Source organism: Poecilia mexicana, unplaced genomic scaffold (assembly GCF_051168715.1).
Source record: "Poecilia mexicana isolate PSO_F unplaced genomic scaffold, ASM5116871v1 scaffold_10, whole genome shotgun sequence".
Lineage (NCBI taxonomy): Eukaryota > Metazoa > Chordata > Actinopteri > Cyprinodontiformes > Poeciliidae > Poecilia > Poecilia mexicana.
In genome coordinates this window covers 14,443,811-14,465,752 of record NW_028263379.1, presented here as the reverse complement: position 1 = coordinate 14,465,752, position 21,942 = coordinate 14,443,811, and the positions used below count along the sequence as shown (strand labels likewise).

At 39.3% G+C, this 21,942-nt stretch overlaps 1 protein-coding gene across 2 annotated transcripts in view; it reads left to right on the top strand.

Annotated features, from left to right (window-relative positions):
* The window catches only part of atp8a1 (ATPase phospholipid transporting 8A1), a 102,489-nt gene that overhangs the window by 63,616 nt on the left and 16,931 nt on the right, over nt 1-21,942 (top strand). For both annotated transcript variants that reach the window (XM_088009449.1, XM_088009450.1), the window contains exons 24-29: nt 3,269-3,441; nt 5,165-5,348; nt 8,140-8,250; nt 14,931-15,005; nt 16,481-16,603; nt 21,195-21,273. In XM_088009449.1, coding sequence (XP_087865575.1) covers nt 3,269-3,441; nt 5,165-5,348; nt 8,140-8,250; nt 14,931-15,005; nt 16,481-16,603; nt 21,195-21,273 — 745 coding nt within the window. The remainder of the gene's footprint in view (nt 1-3,268; nt 3,442-5,164; nt 5,349-8,139; nt 8,251-14,930; nt 15,006-16,480; nt 16,604-21,194; nt 21,274-21,942) is intronic.

Genomic DNA, 21,942 nt, shown 5'->3' with positions numbered 1-21,942 from the left:
GGCAAGTCCCTGCAGTTTCAGCAAGGGGAAAAGCTCCATATGTCGATTGAAGCCAAGACTCCACCGGGTTCGGCTTTGTCAGACAGAAAGACGGGGAAGAAGACGAAAAGCCGTGAATGAAGCGGCTGGAGGGGGTGGTTCTCGGTGATGACGGACGGCCTTCACTCTGTCAGACGTTTGTTAAACGTGATAAATGGAGCCGAGGTAGAATGTTAGGTTGGTGCATTCACACAGCCCACAGGCCAGTGCTTTGAAATGTCAGCTCCCATTCTGCTGTGGTTGAGCAGATGCTTACATAAGGCAGTTTGTTAAAACTCAGAAACAGAAAGCTGTCCACCAAGACAGAGAGCCGGGCTGCGGGGTCAGCAGGTATGAGAGCACTTATTCAAACATGGATCTCTTTTTGCCAGTTTTCAGTTCCAAATATGCCTGAACTAGCATTAGTTTCTAATTTAGAGGAGGCCTACTATGCTACATTTACTTGTACATTTTAATGCTTCCGTTTATGTCTCAACTTCTTTAAAAAAAAAAAAAAAGTTCAAGCACTTAAAAAACCCACACAGGCTTTTATTGGTAATAAGTAAATGTTTTTTTGGTATCTGGAAAGCAAGCAATTTCAAAAACCATCCGACAAGTCATATTTGATGTTTAGTTAGCTGGTTTTCCTGCTACATGCGCTGGACAACCTCTGCTAGAAAACACAAGTGTTTCATTATTGACTTACCATCCAGAAACATTTTGCTGCATCCTTCTTGGTTGTGTTGGAGGCTCTAATTCTACTTTTCAAAAATTTGCAGTTGTATAATGGTGCATCTGTTTGCAGCCATTTTCAAGTGCGAGTGTAAATGTTGAGTCGGGGGCGTGGCCAGCATCAGCTTATGTTGATTCAAATAGAGGCTCGAAAGCAGGTCATTCTGAAAATATATCCAAATATGCAGAACTAAGCAGACTAAAATCTAAATCTAGTTATTTTTTTCAAAAAATGTAATGAGCATGTTTTGTTTAGGCCTGGCCTCACCTTTACAAATAAGTGTGTAAACCCATCTCTGTGCTTTTTTTTAATGAAGTTTGAGTGTCCCCTTGTTGTAGGCCTCTGAGTCTGAACAGATGATGACATTTGATCCATACAAATGTCCAGATTCCACATCATGACGGTCACGTCCTTTTGGCTGCATCAGTCAAGAACTATATCAACAATGGAGCTCAGTCTTTATGGGAAGCTCCCGTGGATTTCTGAATGGCCACCACATACCCGTTCCAAAACCAAACACTAGCTCGTCACATAGGCTCAACTGGTGATTATAGCCATAACAAAGAGGCTTTAGCCGGAGACGCGTAGCATTAGCGCTAAAATTCCTCAGTGGAAATAAGGGGGGAAATGAGCAAAGTACTTGAGGAAATTGTAAACTTTGCTTATCAGACTTTATGATGGATTGCTGATATCCCAAACAAAGTGTTCCAGTGGTCTGTACAGAGAGCATTTCATGCATTGCTAATGCACCGAGATGTAATCTAAAACGACCCAGGGCAACTCGGATCTAACTGTTGTACTTAAATTTAGATATTCCGGCCTGTGGGTACCCTGACCTCAACACGCATTCATGGATACACATGCGCTTGCCCGCTGTTCGCCATCTCAAGCTGTTTTATAGATCCCATCAGGATGGTAAAGTCCTCCCAGCTGCTCTCGCCTTGTATCCTCTTGCTCAGCTTCCCTCCTGTTAATCCATCATCTCTCTCCGTGCGTGCCTCTCGGTCTGCATTGCTCACTTTGTGAAACGTAAAGCCTCCCTCTCCAAATATTTCCCTTAAGCTGAGGTTTCAGAGTTCTGTTATGCCAGGCGAAAATTGCGCGGTCCCCATGGTGCAATCTGAAGGCTTTGACATATCTGACCTCCACACCAGGCCAGGCACCTTCCTCCTTCAGTTCTGAAAATGGTCTCCATTATTTCTTTATACGAGTTCAGCTGTTTGTGCATCTGCTTGGCACCACATATTCAACACTTTCTCTTTTACTTTATGTTCCGAGTGGAAGCTTGTTTATAAATGAACGATTTTCACTACGACACATGAATCCAAAGATATTATTTATGTTTTAAGTTAAATAAAGTGGCTCCCTACCTGTCTGATACTAAGAAACTCTCCTCACCATCTGTGGAGAGGACAGAAGATAAAAGCGGTGATCTCACCGCTCCGTCCTTCCAGACATGCCTGTATTCCATGACAGCTGATCCTCTTGTCAGAATCGTTTATTTTTTTCCGCATCATCTCTTATCAGTCATCGTTGGATCTACTGTAAAGATATCAGAATCCGTCTTCAGTTTATCAACGGTATCGCCTCATAGCCTGAGTCTAAGTGTAATAAATATGAAAGATGATAATAAACATCCAGGATGAAAAGCAGATGTTCCTCAGCAGTTTGGTGTTAGAAACTGGAGTTAAGATGTAAGCTGATCAGACCTAGCAGCATGACCACCTGCCTGATGGAGAGTTGCGACTAAAGCATCCCTGATTTGCCATACAATGAACTCCACCAACACCTGAAGGTGTGCTGCAGTATCTGACATGCTTTGGTAGGAGGTACGTCTCAAAATAACCTCCACATGTGAAGTTTTATCATAATTTAACAAAACTTTTCATTCTAAAAATGTAAAAAAAGGAACTTTGAAATTTAGGGCGCAGTTGGGAATGACTGGAGGGTGGCAGACATTATGTTCATAACGCTTTACATCCTACATTTGTTCAAGCTTTCTCTGAACAAATGTTTCAGACATAGCTTGTGGACTTTATTATTTATTCAAAACTCTGATTCAGGGACAGTTTTTTTTTTTTTTACCTACTATAATACAAAAAAAGTCCGCATATTCAAACAAACATGCCTTAAATTTACACACCTCATGAAGGGAGAGTTGATTAAAGAATTCAGTCCAGTTTTTGAAGAAAAATCCTGGGATAAATTAAGGAAATATGACTTATTATAATTGCTACAAATAGGTTGGAGTAGGCCCAAGTCAAGAGTGTTTAATACTAAGTGGATAACATTGCAATATACATGACTCTACACAGAGATACAGCAGTCTATTTGAGCTGCTGTGTGAAACTTTTATTCAAATTTATACAAAAGGTGCTTTTAGTTCATTGTTCTTCTACATGTACAATTTTCTAACATCTGTATCAAAGCAAAAGAATAGAGGTTATATTATTGCTTCTAAACAGATCTAGCTGTATATAACTAGTATTTGTGATTTTCGTATTTCGTATCTTTCAGGCAACAAGGGAAACTCTTAGCCACCACTGTGGACTTCTGGGAGAAGCCATCTACAAGGAAAATGACTTTGCTCTCATTATTGACGGGAAGACTCTGAAATACGCCCTAACGTTCGGCGTGCGTCAGTACTTCCTGGATCTGGCCTTGTCCTGTAAAGCAGTCATTTGTTGCAGGTAAAATTTACTCCTGAGGGAATAAAATGAGCCTGAAATACAAGTGAACCTTTGAAACATTCCAACAAGCCATCAGTTTTGATCAGACGCAGGATATGAAAATATTTCTCTAAATGAAATCACAATTCCCAAATTGATGACAGCAGAACCTGCACACATAAAGACACATTAAACTTGGAGTACTAATAATTCTATTTCTCTATTATTATCAAAACCGTATAACACTAATAAATAAAACTGGCAATGAAAAGATACTCCAGTGACCTCCTTTGCCACTGTAGGAAGTACTTATGTGCTTAAGCGCCTGTGACAGGCTACCTGGCCAGAAATCAGCAGCAGTTCTCAGAGTACCTTATTACCTTTGCAGTGTGTACATGATCTCAAATTTTTATTTTTCTTCCCCCTCCAACTGTGTTTGCCTTGGGTACACACAAAGATACACCAGGGAAGGAAAAATTCTCCATAAACCTCAGAAAATAAGCTTTCGCAGCTTAACCCTTTAAAGACACATATGATGTTTATTTGCGTTGCGATTTGTTCACAAAGAGGGATCTTCCATGTTTTTACCGTTTTAGGCTTGTAAATGTAAAATGTTTCAGATGTGAGCAGTTTATGTCTTTGTTTCAATTTAGTTTGCTTTTATGACCTAGTTATTAATTAACTGAAAAAAAAAATATGAAATGACATCTAGAGAATAATCTAAGTTGATATTAAATACAAACTATGTGTGAAATACGTCTAAATCAAAGCTGGCTGTGCTGATTATGCTTTTAATGGGTTGAAGGAAACTGCATACTCTTGTATTGGATGGATTTTTACTAGAGGTCAGGTGTCAACACAGCAACAGTAAATATACTCTGACTCCTTCTACTTGGACTCCAGTCAAATAACATAAAAATCTCTAATGGGTGGAGTATATTACTTCATATGGAGCTGTGGACAGATCTTTCTTCCCTGGATGCATGAAGTGTCAGCAGCCGACTTGCCTGGCACGGTGGAGCTCAAATGGAAAAATACGCTTGCAGGTTTGCTCCCTGATGCCCTTGCTTTCTTCACACTAAACATGCAACAGGTAATAACTGTCTGAGCACCAAGTCAATAAATAACGTTCTCCACTGACTAACTGTTGGAAAGGCATGTGCTATTTGATTTCTTGTTATAATGTGAATTCTTTGAACTTGCGCATTTCCCTTTGCAGAAATTGTGCTTTGCCGCTAACTGTGTGCCCTTTGTCCTTTCCTGTGTCTGCAGAAGAGATTTATTGCCCGAGTTTGGTTTTTAACTTTTTTGCTGATGCAAATGTATCAAGCCGACTGGATATAAGCTGAAAATATCGCAGAATTTGCAATGCTGCACCCAACCAAGACAAATTTTAGCTCATTCCAGTTCCTCCGCAAAAGCTATGAGAAGCTACAAATGCGTTCCTCCTAATTTTACTCCCTTAATATCTTTAATGTGGTAAAATAAAACATTAATTCTTTCCAAAAAAGCTTTAAGTTACAAACGTGTCTATTTCCTTCACTGAAAATATGAAATTACTTCCTGATTAAACACAGAATGCCATTTAATCCTTTACCCATACATATATGGCTTTTTTTTGCACTGCTCAAAGTGTAAAGGTCCACCTCAAAATAAAAAAAAATGTTACACAATAAAAACATGACTTCTTTTAAACTTGCTAAATCATGCATTGTGTAATACAAGCGTTGCTGGTTTCTTTCAGAGTTTCTCCACTTCAGAAGTCGGAGGTGGTTGAAATGGTGAAGAAACAAGTGAAGGTGATCACATTGGCCATTGGGGACGGAGCTAACGACGTAGGAATGATCCAGACAGCTCATGTCGGAGTGGGAATCTCTGGCAACGAGGGTTTGCAGGCGGCAAACTCTTCTGACTACTCTATTGCCCAGGTGAGCGCAATAGCATGCTCCTTCACGAGGAAAGAGGAAGTGTTTTCAAGTTTTCCTCACATGAAAAGTGGTCAAACTGAAGGATAAGACGCGTTTAAGACCTGAATAGTGTGACATGAAAAATAATAGTGAATCTTTAAAATGTGTTTGTACCAGAATGGCAAACATCACCCATAGGGATACACCTGAACTAAAATAAACATCTACTTTGTTTTCTTAGTTTATCAGCAGGGCATAGTGATACATTTCTGTCGTTTCTGCCACTGCCTTCTCGCGTGGTTTGTGTAAGTGATAGGATTGCACATTGTTCTGAATAACAATAGGTGATCTATCTGAATGAGCTGGGGCTTAACATTGAAGTAGAAACACCTGTAAAACAGGCGCCTGGTGACATCAAATTCCCAACAAAGCTCCACGAAAACGGATTCTGGCAAAATGTTGTGTAAATACCTGCTTGCGTCCTGGTAACCAGCTCGTCTGGAACACTCCGTCGATATGCGATATGTGTAAGCAACAAAAGCCGGGGAGCTCCTGATCCACCGCTTCAATGTACGGCGCATCGTGTTTCTGTTAACGCTAAGAGGCTTTCGAGGATGAGAAGCCAGCAGTACATCCTCTGTACTTCAGCATGCAATTATATTTCAAGAGGCCTTTGATCCATATGACATGTGGAGAGTGTGTCCTTCAAAACTCAGTGGTCTAATAATCCATTTAGGTTTTTGCCCCTGCTTTAAATTAAATTGCACCTCCAGACCTCAACTGGTGTTTTACTGCTACAGCACATTAACTGTAATTTGCCGAGTTCAAACCAGAATCAGTCTTAGAAAATCACACAGCTTGTTATTTTTATCCCTCTACATGAATTAAATGATCATGAAGAGAATTGGATGAGCTCCTTTCTGCTGGAGATTCAGTTTTTCGCTCCTATAGAAGTCAGGTTTGCTTGCAGAGTCGGTTTCAGGATTAAAAATATTTGGGTCATGGCACCTCTGCTGTCCGTCTACCGTGTATTCAACTTTTTTTTCTTTTTTTTTTAAATGAATATATCCAACACGAGGGTTGGTCACGCTAGCTGGAGACCACTACTATTTTACAGATAGTTCTTTGATGACACTGAAAAAGAAGTCAGCAGACCCCCAGAGAAATAATATGTTTGGGGTCGTTGAGTAAAAAGCACCACAAATTTTCTGTATGAAAAAAACTTTAAACAAATGCATAACATGATGTAATTGCTTTCATTTTAAACAGAAAACTGCAATTTCTTCTTTATGGTAAACGATGCACATATGGATTCTTATAATAATCATTTAAGCATGAAACAATAAATTTAGCAGCGCTTTTGAGGTGCTAATGCAGCAGAATATAAAATTTTTATGTTGTTCTGCTCTTTATAGAGTAACTAAAGTATAATAAGTAAATAGAAGCAGACAAATTAATCAAGTTATCTTCTCAGGGAACCTTCTTTCAGCCAGCTTACCAACAGTGGGCAGCAATAGGTAAGGAAGGAAGTGATTCACTATATATTTTTTTTCAGAGAATAATTTCCTATTACCTTAGGATACATAAATATGGCAAAAATATATAGATCTGGTGCCAGACATTCTGACTTATTTTATCTCATTTCTTTATTTGCATTGCATTTCTTTTTAATTTGGACTATTTTTTTTATCTTTGATTTGCCACATGACAATCTAACTTTACAATTTCATGAAGTTAAATTCTGGAATTATTTTGGTTTTTTGGTTTCTGCCTGATGACTTACAGAAAAACCCAGAAAAAAGGAACGTTTCCAAGGAACGTTTTAACTTCTTGCCCACTTTAATTGGACCTGTGGTCCTGACAGTAAGCAAGTTCTAAGATGGTTCAGATACAGAACAAAGTATCGGAACAGCCTTCAACAGGGAGAAGGTATAAAGTTCACACACTTTAGAATTGGTCCTGATTTTAGGAAGTCTGAGCTTCATATATAGATTTTTTTTATTGGGCTGATGTAATTTGGCTTAAAAGGTTATAATGCAGTCAACTTCAAAGCTTTTATTTCCTAATTCGTAAAAGATGCAGAGAAGAAAACCTGTGAACTGCACAAGCACTTTCAGGGAAATGTTTTTTTGTTAAATTGTAAATTGTCTCAACTGTAAAAAAAAATAAAAATAAAAAAAATCTTTTAAAAAAATCAAAAGTTTTAGGTCTGGTAACGCATAAAATTCTTAAATGGAAAGTGCACAGAAATCACAATTTAAAGTTCGACTTTTCCTACAGTTTCTGTTATTGATGCAGTTTCTCTGTACATTTACATCTGGATTAAGGCCTACTCCCTATCTAATAATCTTAATTTACCTGCAGTCCAGCTTTTACTGGGTTTTTATTCATTTTTGCCTTTCATTACTTGTTGTATTGTAAAGATAAGTCCATAATTTGAAAATTTAACATAAGCTCTAAATAATAGCATACCCACAACCACTGAAGTGTAATGCACAGCTTTTGGAGACCAATACCCCTATACGAACCTCGCTAATTGCTGCAATTTAAAGCTTGGCCCTGCAGTCTGTGACTGGTCTTTTTTGGAATGTGTTAGTGAGGGATTTGGCCAAAATCTTATACTGGTCCTTCAGATTTCCGCTGGGGGAAAAAAAAAAGACTAAACACTTGCTTTAATCTTAAAGTACATTTAGTTGCTTCAATGTTCCAGCTATGATCTCTAATTATGAAGAACGATTAGAGCTGTGCTGCACTCAGGCTTCCGCTCTTCATTCATCATGTCGTTGCCCTCCATTTACTCCCTCCCACACAGTTCAAATACTTGAAGAATCTGCTGCTCGTCCACGGAGCCTGGAATTACAACCGTGTAGCCAAATGCATCCTGTACTGCTTCTACAAGAACATTGTGCTCTACATTATTGAGGTAAGTCGAACAAAGTCTCTCCATACTAAACATAACGCAAAGAATCAAATGGATGTCAAAACGTATTGACCAAATAACATAAAAGAAAATGTTCCCTGGTTATTTTCAGTGATAAATTAATATCCTGAGCTAGCAGAATGCATAAACTCTTCAAGATGCCACTGATGGCACCTGCAGTAGTTTCATCTGCTGTTCAAGCTAGACCTGAGTTACTACAGTCAGCGACCAGTTTGTGAACCTGCTCACTTCATCAGGAGCTACGACAGGCTGAGCACCATGTTGTCAGTAAACGGGCTTTAGATAGATTTTCATGTTAGTCCCTACCTCTGTTATTCTGTCTGTGACAAGTTTGATTGCATTTGACAGAAACCAGACTCGGCGCAGATAGCTGCTTCAGAGCTATCACTAAGCGTGACCAGACTGGTTAAGTAGCTGCTATCAGCAGTAGCAGTCCTTATCGCCACCAGTGTTCAGATGTTCTTATCCATCTTTTTATTCATTGTGTCTTATCAGAGATTCAAACCTGGATGCTACTGAGAGTTTCATCACACAGTCTCACTCAGATAGATGCAACAAAACAGTATTGAATGTTTTATTTGCATAACTATAGGTTTAACCTTGGATTTTCAGTGTTAAAGAGGTCTCCTAATTTGCAGCTTGCTCCTTTAAGGTCCTTTAACCTACATAATAGTTAGAGGTCGACTGAATTATTCTATTTTTACACTTAAATTGCTCTTTAATACCCAATGGAGGCCAGTTACATTAATGAATCTTGCAGGATGATAAATTGTCCCAGAAATTATTACAATAAACAATAATATCCTGAGACTATTTTCAACTAATATGACAACAGAAATGCCATATTAATGCAAGTACATCCTCTCAAAGAGCAAAAAGCATTTTCTGAAGAATGTGTAACCCTGGAACTTGAAAACATTTTACTATTGTAAATAAACAAACAAAACAGCCAACACAACAATAATTAAAATGGATTATGAGAACTCGGTAAACAAAATGTCATTTAAAAAAAGTAATATTCATTCACCTTAGATGGAGAAAATAGGCAAAAGTGGCAGGTAGTTCAAACTAACTACTTTGTATTGTGTCAAATGCTTGCAGCGTTTCTCCAAATGGTAGTTTTCCAGCAATATTAAATGAGAATATCTCTTCATCACTGTTGTCCAAATGGAAATCATGTCTCATTTTAATTCATCATGCAATTAATTGATTTATTGCTTGTTACTTACAGGTTTAGCCAAATGCTTACCAATGTTAATTCTACCTTTTACAGTTCTTATTGGAGAACTACACTCATTACAGATGTTTTGATAACCTTCCAAAATAAATAGATATACACATAACTATCCTTGACACAACTTAAAATCTGACAGTTATGACATGGTTTATTTTTTATTTCCTATATAAAAAAAATAACTTTCTTTTACCAGATGCAGAAAATCAGCCCCAAAACAAATCCTGAGCCACCTCCGTGTTTCCACATTTGAGGTTCTTTGAAAGCTTAATTTCAGTTTCTATAAACATACTGCAGCGTAGATGTAGCTGGCCAAAATAAATCAGTTCAAGGGATTTTCTCCCAGAAACTTTGGCACCTGTCAGCATTCATTTGTGAGATTCCAGTTTGGCCCTTTTTATGGATGGCAGTCATCAATACTGGAACCCCCTTGGTCTTGTCCAGTGGAGTTCATGATGCTCATGTTCACTTGCACAAAAGTACAACCAGAAAATTGCGCACATTGATGTTGGGGTTCAGCTTGAATGGTTGGACTGGTCATCTGGGCTCTTTTTCTACCTTCCTCAGGTTGCATTTCCTCTTGTATCCACATCGTGGCATGTTGGGCATGTTCCTATAAAACACATTGTTTTTGGAAAACGGTGGAAACAGTTGTCATTCCGCCTGGGCTCCTCAGACATCTCTTGCCTTGGCTTTCTCTAATCTGTGTTTCACTGTGACGCACACAATAACAATCTATCTAGATTGCATGTCTGTTCCCTTTAAACCAGCTGGATGGCACCTGAAAAGTAAGATGCCATATATGAGAAAATGTATTTAACTTCCAGTTCGGATCCAGAAAATGATTCTTCTCCATTTGTAAAATAGTCAGTGGGAAACATTAAAAGATAGGCCAGATTAACAAACACAGAATAAAACAAGAAGGTATGTTGCAACATTTTCTGCTGTCGTTGTGGATGAAAAGCAGACATTAAACATTGTTTAAAATAAGAGCACTGTTTTTCTTTCGTTGACATTTTCTGACCTCGGGTGGCTTTCCAGTTTATTTGCCATGAAAAATCAGTCAGCTACCTAAGACATTCCAGTGTGCGACTTGAAGAAAGAGACTACAAGTGCATTTTTGTTTCCATTACATCTGGTCGACCACACTGCCCTTTTCAGGATCAGGTTAAGTTGAAGTTACACACACAAATCCAAGGGAAAATTCAATTTTAGACTAACTTGATTATATGACAACGAACCCTTACATTTGACATTTCATTCTTTCCCAAAAATTGAATTACTTTCACCTGTTGCTTTTTATCACCAAGTATTTCACATTCTATTGTAAGGGACTAAATAAAGGACACTTTCCAGAAGTGAATGATATATAATCAAGACAATATCTTTGTTCTTTTTTTTGTATTTGCTGTTTGAAATTCACCAGGCTGCATGTCAGTGATTTTACCAAAATTTTAATCCACCATCTAGAGTTTGGGCGCACTTTTTGTGGCCCTCTAGACGTATTCACTTCTTCCGCCAACTTAACATGTGTTTAGGGGTCTGAAGCAGATAATGAGACATTTCTCCAGTCTATCACTGGTTCAGTATTTGCAGTGTCTGAACAAAAAAAACCCACCTTCAGCTCCAGGGTATGATTAAAAGCTACGTTTGTTGCACTAGTGGGTTTACGTTTGAGTACTCATCTTTATTCTGTTCAACTTTAAGGCTGGTTTGCAAGAAGAGAATTGGCTGCTAATAGAAATTTTGACATTCTGTTCTCCACGTCATTGTCCTATACACTGATTTGTACAATATGAATACTAGACTCAATGGTTAGATCTCTTTCATCTGCCTCTCTATCCTCAAACTCTTTGATTCTTTAAAAAAGCCCTTCTGTTGCTTCATTGTGAAAGTCTTGAACATGGGTGCAAACGCTTGGAGCAGCTAATGATTCTGTCAGTCATTATGGGGTTTATTATAAGTGCATAAGACTGTCTCTTAACTGCATGGTTGAGCAGTGCAACTACCTCAAAGTTTCTTTTGGCTTCAATGATTCTGTTGCATAGAAGTCCAAACCTCAATGGGGTTTTTTTTTTTACAAATCAACTTTGTATTTTTTTTTTTTTTTTTAATCTAAAAAGGGTATTTTTATTTCCTCAACTGAGCCTACATAGAAGCACCATTCAAAACACTTACAGGTCTTTGTGGGTAGGTCTCGTGGCTTTGCTGATCTGGACGCTGAAATATTTCCCCATTCTTTTTTGCTTAATAGCTTAGCTTCTTCAGACTGGATTGATGGGATGTTTTTGAGTCTTGCCATAAATTCTTAGTTAAAGTCTAGGGTAAATAGTTTTATATTTTATTACATTTTAAAACATCTGCACCACATTCTCCCTGACCTGTCTGGTATGTTCCTTAGCCTCCTCGATGCCGTTTCTCCACCAATGTTTTCTAACAAACCTCACAGCTCATCTGTAATGAGATTAAAATAAACACAAGTAAATTCTGTTGACTGGGACAATTGGTTACACTGTTTTTTATTAAGTGTGTCAAAGTAAAATGGGCAGAACAAAAATGCAAACCTCAATTATTGAATTTTTGTTTGTGAAATAATCTTTAAAAACACATTTTCGTTCCACTTCATAATTATGCATTACTTGGTTGCTCTTACGCATAAAATCCTGACAGATCACATTAAAGTCTATAGTTGTAGGATGGCAATAAATAAATAAATAAATAATTAATTCAGTGAATCTGAATATCTTTGTGCGAGGCCTTGCTTTTCTTAAACAAAATGGTTTAAAGAAACCTTGAGTTTAAGTCCCAAGTTTGACTTTGGAACAAGTTACAATTGGATAAAGACCAGCAATGAAAAGACTTGAATTTACTCACTTTAATGCTGGGAATCCTTTGTGAGAGAATCCATAGCAACTCTATTGAAATGCGCAATCTTTATAGCTTCTGGTGTTTGATTGACATAACGTTGGGCGCTACTTGGGGACCTGATGGACGAGGGATGCATATGAGGCAATATAAAACTCTCATTCAATCAAGCTCACTGTGGTTCAGGAATGCTCAGAGTACAAGAGTAAAATCTTACCAACCATTTGGATTGAATTAATACTTAAAGGCCGAGCTTGGCGTTGTAATACAACCTCTGTTCAGAGCGTCACATATTTCCAGCATATTTATCAGCTCCCTTTTTGTCATCCGCTTTATACTTTGCTTGCTTTGTGAATGAATTCAATTAGCAATCCCGCCGAGCCAAACTTAAGAGTATCCAGACTCACACTATTGGGGACAAATGTCACTCCCACCCAGCCTCTTCCTGACCGAGGCTCTTATACAGCTCTGCAGCGCTGTGGAGCAACCTTGGAATCAGTGATTTTTCATTTGCTGATGAATATGCAAGTCTCTTTAGTCTCTCGTCTACCCCCTTTTTTTGTTCCCCCTCCAGCTCCCGCTTTTGCTCCAACAATGTTTTCATGATGTGCAGTGAGGGAGAGAGGCCAGCCACACCCCTTCACTGAGTGGCACTCAATGAGGGGAAGAAAAAAGGGAAGTAAAACCCTGCCTGGTACTTCCCCTAATGAGCAAATCAATGCATCTGTCCCTCAAGAGATGGGAGAGTGAGAAAGAGAGCGAAGCCATTGGAACCTGGAGGACGAGGCCAAAACACTCGCACAGAAGCAGCAACCCCACCATGTGAATAGGAGGCTTTTTTAACTTAGCACAACAATGTATCGGCCCAGAGGCTCTTATTGAGCAGATCTGTAATTAATTCAGCAGTTTGACCTACCCACAAGCCGCTCCGTACCAACCCTTGAGCCATCCTAATAGCTGAACCTGCCTCATGACTTGAGCTTCATCCATACCGTGCATAACTCCTAGCAACGGCATCTGAATGCAATTCTAAACAAGCCGAGATCCAAAACATCTGAGGTTGTGGTTCTATTGTCTTTGCATTCAGAGCCATCTGGTTCCATTTTCATCTGAACATCCCACATGATTTAACAGGCCGCTCATGTAAAAAAAAAAAAAAATCATCATGATAGAGTGGACCTGACAGAGGATCGGTCATTGGTGGGTGTGACTGAAGCTGAAAGGTGAGGGGCAGGATCCTGGCACACAGGGAAAGTTGGGATTTATCGGCTGGCCCCCCACTATTTGTTGTCATGCATATGCTAACCCGATGTAATGGGGAAAAACCAGCGGGCAGACTGGTATTGGTCGTGTAGACACTGGCAGCAGTGGCGGGCGGGGCCGTCGAACAAGCTTTGTCCCGATGTGAGAATTTGTAGCAGTTCATGCCTTCATAATGACGTTAAATGAAGCGAGGAAATTCCTGGTAGGCCATGGCCAAAACACAGCTTCCCTTATGTTCTCTTGACAGTTTTGGCAGCAGCTAAAGCCTGTCCTGGATCACCAATTGTCAAACTTCAACACTGTGAGGTGCAGTTTCTGATCATAGCTTCCATGGGTTGTCAGTTTCGCTTCACGGTGTTTCTGATACATCAGCTTTGTACCGATGGATTCATATTCAGAATGCATAATTTTTGTCCTAGTTTTCTACACCTTATTTTTTAACTTTTTTTGAGGTTATCATGAGTTTTATTTCCGCACAACAGATGGTTTGCATTACATTTGTCTACTTCGTTCAGATTACCTAAGTGGCTTACGCAGCGCAGCAAACCTCATCTGTCACCCACATGTTGTCAGGTAGAGCAGCGGGTTTAGAGGTAAACCTGCAGTGAATACAGTGAACCGTTTCCATTGAAGGGATGAAGGTTTTTTTTTTTTCCCCTCTCTCTCATTGGCCCCATTTTACCTAATTAAGAAATTTGGCAAGTCCAACCAATGATATGCTGATCCCAGGTCAGAAGTTCAAACTATCCCACCTTGACTTACTTATTTATTCAGATTTTGCAAGGTTTAATTCCTAAAGCGAAAGTCATTACAAGAAGAAGTTTGGCACACGACCTTATTTATGCAATTTTTAGCTCACAACAGTCGATCTCTCCATACTGTATTTTCTTGTAGATTTGTTTTTGTTTTGTTTGTTTTTTTGCTTGTAATCTAGCTCATTTTTATTAACTCCTGTATGCTCGACACCACCTTTTAGAGTGTTATTCCCTGTCGGTGCGGACAGTGAGCACAGTCAGAAAATTACAGTACATCACATAGGCAGGCTTCACAGTTGAGCAGACAGTAGACCTGACCTAAAGGTATGAATTGGGGTTTATTCTGTTATTAATGGAAAACATTCATTTATAATCTTGTTCATAAATTATTAGTTTTATAGCTTCAGAGGACAGCACCAGTAGAGAGTTTTGTGAATGTTTTTGGACAACAGAACATATTGTTGTTTAACTTTCCTGCTTTTTAATGTGAATTTTTATTATATATACATATATATTTATTTATTTTATTTTATTTTTTTACACAGATCTGGTTTGCATTCGTCAATGGCTTCTCTGGACAGATTCTCTTTGAACGCTGGTGTATCGGCTTGTATAATGTGGTGAGTGTTGGGAATATTTATTCTCTGAAGAGACCACTTTGCACCTCCAGACGATCCCCTCTTTGACACCAAACAGTTTAGCTCTGGTACCCCAGAAGTGATTCTTTTTTTGCCAGAGTGTGGCATTTACATCCTGAAAAATTTCTTTGTTATTTATGACCAGATGTCAAGTCGATACTCCCTCTGTGCCCCAAGCTATGCACTGAATGTGAAAGAATAACAGCTTTGCTCGCGCCACAGAGGGTAGTTATTTAGAGTGGCCACGTTTGAATGATAAAAAGAATAGGAAGAGTGGAGCGGCAAGTGAGCTGATTTTGGGAATCCCACAGGGCACAATAACAGGACCACTCCTAATGAGCTCATATTTCATATCTGTCATAAATTAAGCAGAGGGGGGGGGGATGTGTGCTTGTTAATTTTACAATAAAACTTCAACTTGGCTTTGTTCAAAATGAGAAATATTCCTCAAATATGGAAACAATTTGCAGCAGGAACTGTCAGTTGACGAGGACAGCTCAGCAGTGCTGCCTCTTTAATCAGTTATATAATAAACCACCATTCCATATTACCACCGGTGTTTGAATGAGTGGGGTTATAGTTAAGATTTTTTCATTCTTAAAGACTTGGGGAATTCTTTTGGCTGTGTGGGAGTCTGTTGGAGGCAGCGGTCTGAATCCACTCTTCAATAGAGAAGTCCTTTAGGGCTTGGCTGTGAATAAGAAAGAGAACCCAATGGAGCATGTCCTGTGTCCTGCCAGTCCAGCCAACTCCCGCTCCAGATGGGCCTGCAGGGATCGCACACCAACTGGCCACTGAGCCCTCTCGACTACACACAATACCAGCGCTTCTCTCCCAGCAGCTGCTACATGCAACATTACAACATCTCTAAGAAATTACACTTAAGCCAGACTTAAATACCTGCCTCTTGGTCCAGAACCTGGCAGATGTTTATTGGGAGATGGGTTTTGCATATGAACGGACTGAAAGTGTGACCAATCAAAACAAAACCCCCAAAGGGTTCAAGGTCAGTGGTCTTCAATAATCAGACTTAAGTGTAGCGCAATTGGAGAACAGACTGAAACAAATTTCCAGCAAATTAAAGCATATGGAGGTATTGGGAATGATCAGAATAGGCATCTGTGATTAGTTAAAAACAGACATGAGATTTACAGCAGAAATGCACCAATCAGAACTTTGTGCAGTGACCTGAACTGCAAAAAGTTATATATATTAAAAAAAAAAAAACAGCAATGAGGATAATTTTTTTTAAATAAAATTTTGACATTAGAAGCAGAGGCAGTTTCATGCCACATGTGTGAACGCAATCACGGTACATCAAACATCAAATTATTAATTTGTTGTTTTTGTCTTCTTAACATTTTATATCAGATGTTTCATCACTTTGGTAAATGTTCCATGTTGGTGTAGCTGAAACGTGATATTTTTGTGTGTGTGTTGCTTTTTTCTTGATGTAGCTCTTTACTGCCTTACCCCCTCTTACTTTGGGAATATTTGAGCGCTCCTGCAGGAAAGAGAATATGCTAAAATACCCAGAGCTCTACAAAACCTCGCAGAATGCAATGGGCTTCAACACCAAGGTAAGACAAAACTCTAACAAATCACTTGCTTGTGAATATATTTATAGAATTTGCATCATCTCTTATGTCCATCATTCTTTTTCCCACTTTATTTCACAACCTGCCTACTTGATAGGAAATGACCAGATCAATCCAGATATTAGAGGATGTTTATTTGTAATATTCTTTGAAACCAAACTTATGCTGAGAAAAAAAAAAACACACATTTCATTTGCCACGGTTGAAAACAAATGTTCTGTTACATACATGCAAAGGCCAAACTTTCCTGATCTTGAAACCAGCTGTCATCACATTAATGAAAGGCGATGTTTCTGTTGTTGCTCTGAAGGATTTATCGCCTCTTTCAGTGACCTGGCAGCTGTAGCTCGTGGATCTCCACTCAGTGTCTGGTTTGGCGAAGCTTGACCTATTCTGTCTGGTTGTGGGCGGTGTGGGGGGGCCTGTCCGTTAGCTTTCCCCTGCTGGGTAATAAAGTTGTCTCCTCTTTTCTTCATGCCCAGCCACAGACCACTGGACCTTCCTCACAGGCGTGGTGACCTGGTTAGCTGCACATGGAGGTGGATTAAAAGGAGGATTGGCCATGGTGGTCTGGGGCAGGGAAGGTCAGATGAGTTTTGGGTTGGAACTGAAAGGGAGAGCAAGGAAGAAAATTGGAAGCATGTTGCCATTATACAACAAGGATTTGTTGCGGAAAATTAAGCAATTTGTTTAAGGAAGAGAGTCGTATGTTTGGAGGCCAGGCCTATCAGATCACATTTAAACCAGACAGGAGCGAACAATATGCATCGGTTTCTGTCCAAAACTCCTCTTTCATTTTAAGGACTAAAGTAAATTATTTAATTAGTTATTTCTAAACATGATAATCATATGCTAGCTGTTTATTTGACCCTTTCTGCATGGCCAGGAATTGTTATATAAATATGTTCCTAAGATGGATATTTGTTAATCTGCTTATTGTTTATTCATTTATAAAAAATATTACGTTTTAATTTAATTTATTATTTAGGTATCACATTATATATATTGTTTTAGATTCTGCCTATTCTGATTTTTTTAAATGTATTTACCATTTAAGTTTTCATCACATTTTATTCTATTTAGTTTGAGTTTTTAAATTAAATTTTATTAATTTTTCCAAGTATTAAATTCTATGTATGGATTTTTATTTTATATTTACTCATGCATTTAAAAAAACCTAAACTGTTAAAATTATAAAATGTTACAGTGAAGAATGACATGGGTCAATAAAGCCCCCTTAAAATAATCGTTTTGTGACCATCTTGAATGAAAGCACACATGCTGGCAGAGCTACATTACCACGCAGCTAAAGGGTTTCTCGTATGAATCCTGCTCTCAAATGGATTTTCCCTTGATTAAACCTTTTGGGATGTTTCATGAAGTTTTCTTATGCCAGAAAAGAATCCCAGACGTATTCCTCCTGATACTTTGAGGCAACGAACCTAAATTTTGTTTGGGCCACATTTTCCAAGACCCATAAATGATGACTCGGTCAGGTCAGCAAGTTGTTTTTGCTGGCTTGTCCACTCTCTTCCAGAGATATTTTCCTTGCAGCTGGCCCGAGGCGAGGCGAGAAAATCCATCAGGAATTTGGCCCCTCCGAAACCTGTCTTTCTGCGGGCCCCGGCTCTTTTGTACACAACAGATACTGTCTCTGTGAATTAAAGCTGTTTGTGTTGAGGTGTGAGCAGGGAGAGGTTCACGCTGGGAGTTTCAACTGTGTCACTCATTTACTTTTAAGGACGTAGTAGGTTCCCATGCAAAACTATTAAATCACTTTGCAGCCCTAATAACAGCTGCAGTTTAACAACAACTACCACCTCGTTTGCGGGGCTTTTCTTTCTCTCTCGCCTCCTTACCTCATTTGTTCATAAAGAAACGGAAAAGAGAAGGCTGCTCTGGAAATATTTGGCTCCATATTAATTACTGCCTTTCATGTGTTTTGCTTTTTTTGGCCATTAAGGCTTCCACAAAGGGCCAGATTTTCCCAAGACAGAGCAGCCATTCATTTAGAGTGGATCCTAACCAACTCAAAGAGAAAACAAGAGCAAAAAGACACCCAGGTGGATTGATGGCTTAAAGGAAAGGATCCCACTGTGACAAATGATTATGTGAATTTATTGATTTCATTACCATTCATTATTGCAGACGAAAACCTGGAGGCTCGTCCTCCCTCCTGCAGTGACCATGATGGGATAACTGAGGGGGAACCTGATGGAGAGCTGAGCCTGTCAGTGGGAGGCTAATTAAGTAAAACATGTGATTGTAACATTAGTGATAATTTAATACGCGTTTCAGCGAAGAGCCAGGGGAACGAGGGGGAGGGGGGTTTGCTTTTGGCCACCCTCGCTCTGTGGATTGGGTTTTGTGTACACAGTGGGAGCGTGAGCTAATCCAGGGTGGGGGTAGCTGTCATGAGACTTTGTTTGGCTGGCGGGAAGGTGATGAGGTTGTGCCACTGAGGTCACAGTATATTAACAAAGATCATATTAAGTATTTAGAACATTAAATATTTCCAGAAAACCATAAAATATTCATTTTTCAGGGCGACATAAAAATGTCATGTTTTCAAGACATATTTGCAAACATTTTTTTTTTATCCTTTCAACTGTTCTTTTAGGAAGAGATAATTGATTAAATAGTCAAGTCATAAATGTATGGGGGTTTTTTTCACCTTGCAAGAATAATACTTGTCGAACTTGTTCACGTGCAAAAACTTAAGTTGCTTTTGTTTTCATTTGGCTTTTTGTATTGCAAAACCATATGGTACTGTAATACAGAATTCTGAATTGGAAGGACATTGAGAAATGGTTAAATTATAAAAAGAATGAAAATCGGAGAAGTGTGACATGCATTTGTACATGCATGTGTAATAGAATCACCTTTCTCTCAAGTTCCACTCAGTCATTGATGTAAGCCTTCGTGATTTGCAGAAACCCAATGTTTATGGCTTTGTGCATCTTGAAGCTAAAATTGTTGCCTGTTATTTCTTTTAAAAAATAATTCCAACTCAGTTTGGATGTAGAGTTTCAAGTCTTGCCAAAAATTCTTATCTATATTTAACTCAAAGCCATTCCAACATATGGCATTAAAACATCTAACTGTGCTTTGAATTAAAACCGTTCCATTGTAGCTCTGGCTGTGTGTTCCCTGGTGTTCATGAACCTCGATGTTCTCTTATTTTCTCATACAAAACCTCTGGGAACTCGACAGAAATTCTGTTGTTACACTGAGAATAAATTACACACAGGTGGACTCTGTTTACTAGTTAGGCAACTACTTTAATCTAAATACATGGGTGTGCAAAACTTAAAATTGCTATTATGTTTGGTTTTAGAAATCACTGTACTTGTACCAGATTAACTAAAAACGTTTCATTTTCTTCGTTCTTGGTACGTGTTCAACGCAGGAAAATCAAGTTTGGCGCATGACCTCCTGTGTCTCTATGTCCTGTGTGAACATACTACAACAAAGACGATAGTTTAAAGTTTCATAGAGTAGCATGCAAGTGTCTGTTTTTGATATTGGAGTTGCTATAAAATGATAGAAAACGATAAATTAAGGTGCCAAGAAAGTTTTCTGACAGGTCAGACAGTAACTGCTTAGAAACGTTTACCAGAACCTCAATTGAAAAATCCTAAAACAGTTTCTCTAATTTCTAAGCTTGAGCAATTTTCATGTCTCAGAACGAACACCGGTGTCTGGGTGAGGAAGGGGAAAGAGGGCACAAGTGGGGAGATTTTTTTTCTTCTTCTTTTTGGCCTCACAGATTTCACGGCTGTTTCATGCTACATGGCCCATTAGTGTTTTGTTTGGCCGAGTAGCTGCATTAATATAAATTTTAAAACAAGGTGGTTTTGGAGTGGGTGTATTGGTTTAGCCAACTCTTCCAAGGTGTATACGTCTGCGCAGACGGTGTTCCATAGCTCGATTTTCCAGGCTCTTGATAATTACCCAGAAAACAGTTTAATCTCTGTCCAGCCTGTCGGACTCTGTGTGTGTTTCTAGACTGATTTGTTTTACTTATTTAAACTCTCCTGTAATGTATTGCTACTCCGGTTTAAATTCTCTCATGAATGAGCTCAGATCTAACGGCATTAAATGAGTGGAAACCTTTCCTCTGCACCTCTTTGTATAATGTTGTTTAATGTTCTTAGAGCCAGTGCAAGTATTTCGATTTTACTATTTTTAAGGTCAATTCCTTTGTGCTAATTGGTTGTAACGGGAGAAAATGATTAAAACCCGAACATTGATGTCATCCACTTGCTTTTCACTGCTAATACATATCCCACATAGCCTCGCTCTCCCCCCATAACATTCGGAGGATATACAACGTGTCTGTCAGCGGGGTGGCCATTCACTGAGGAGGCCCCGACAAAACCGCCACTTAGCCCAGTGCTGGGATGGCACAAAGGGCTCAGGTCAGGGGTCACCTGGAGCTCCCCACACCCTTTTCACATGCTTTTTTCCCCCTTTTCTCTCACTCTTTCTGTTTCTCACTCAACGTCCCCTCCACCCTTCACCCCCCCTCCTCCCTCCTTCCTCCTCCACTCCTCTTGCCTCTGTTTTGCAGGTCTTCTGGGCCCATTGTCTGAACGGCCTCTTCCACTCCGTCATCCTCTTCTGGTTCCCCCTGAAAGCCTTCCAGCATGGTTAGTGGCTCCCAGCGACTCCTCCGTGGTTCTCAATGGACTGGATGAAAAGAGAAAACAGTCAAGCTCACATACTTTGTCTTAATTACTTCTCTCTCTGGCTGTTCCAGTCATGAATTACAAACATGTGGCATCTTTGGTCTGAGGGACATGCAGCAACAAGCATGTGTTCATATTCGCAGCGCTAAGCAAAAGCTGATAGGTTTTCACCTACGACTGCACAGAAAAGCTATCACACTGATCAATTTACTCAGGAAACTAACATTTTATGTCTTTTGAGCAAATATCCTTAGTTGGATTTAATAAAAAAAACTTTAAAAGTGTGCATTTTAAAACTAATTTTTTTTGTGTACAAAGAAAATGACGATCCTTGAGCCTTTAAGTCTTGGCTGACCGGAGCTGAGGGACCACACAAGCTTGGCCCTGCTTTCCACACAAAGGCGCCAAGCCGCCTCACTGACTGACGGGCTGTCAGCACAGGGCATGTTACCAGCCGGAAGTAGAGAGAACCTCTGCTGCTTTTTCCACTGGCAGTCACATAGCATGGATATTTTAACTTTGGCTACATCCCAAACTCACTTGTGTTTTGAAGCAGTCCTGTCAGTGCGACTCTGTTTGTTCTAATCTTATTTGGCAATGCAGGTCACATATAGTAACTAAATGGCCATC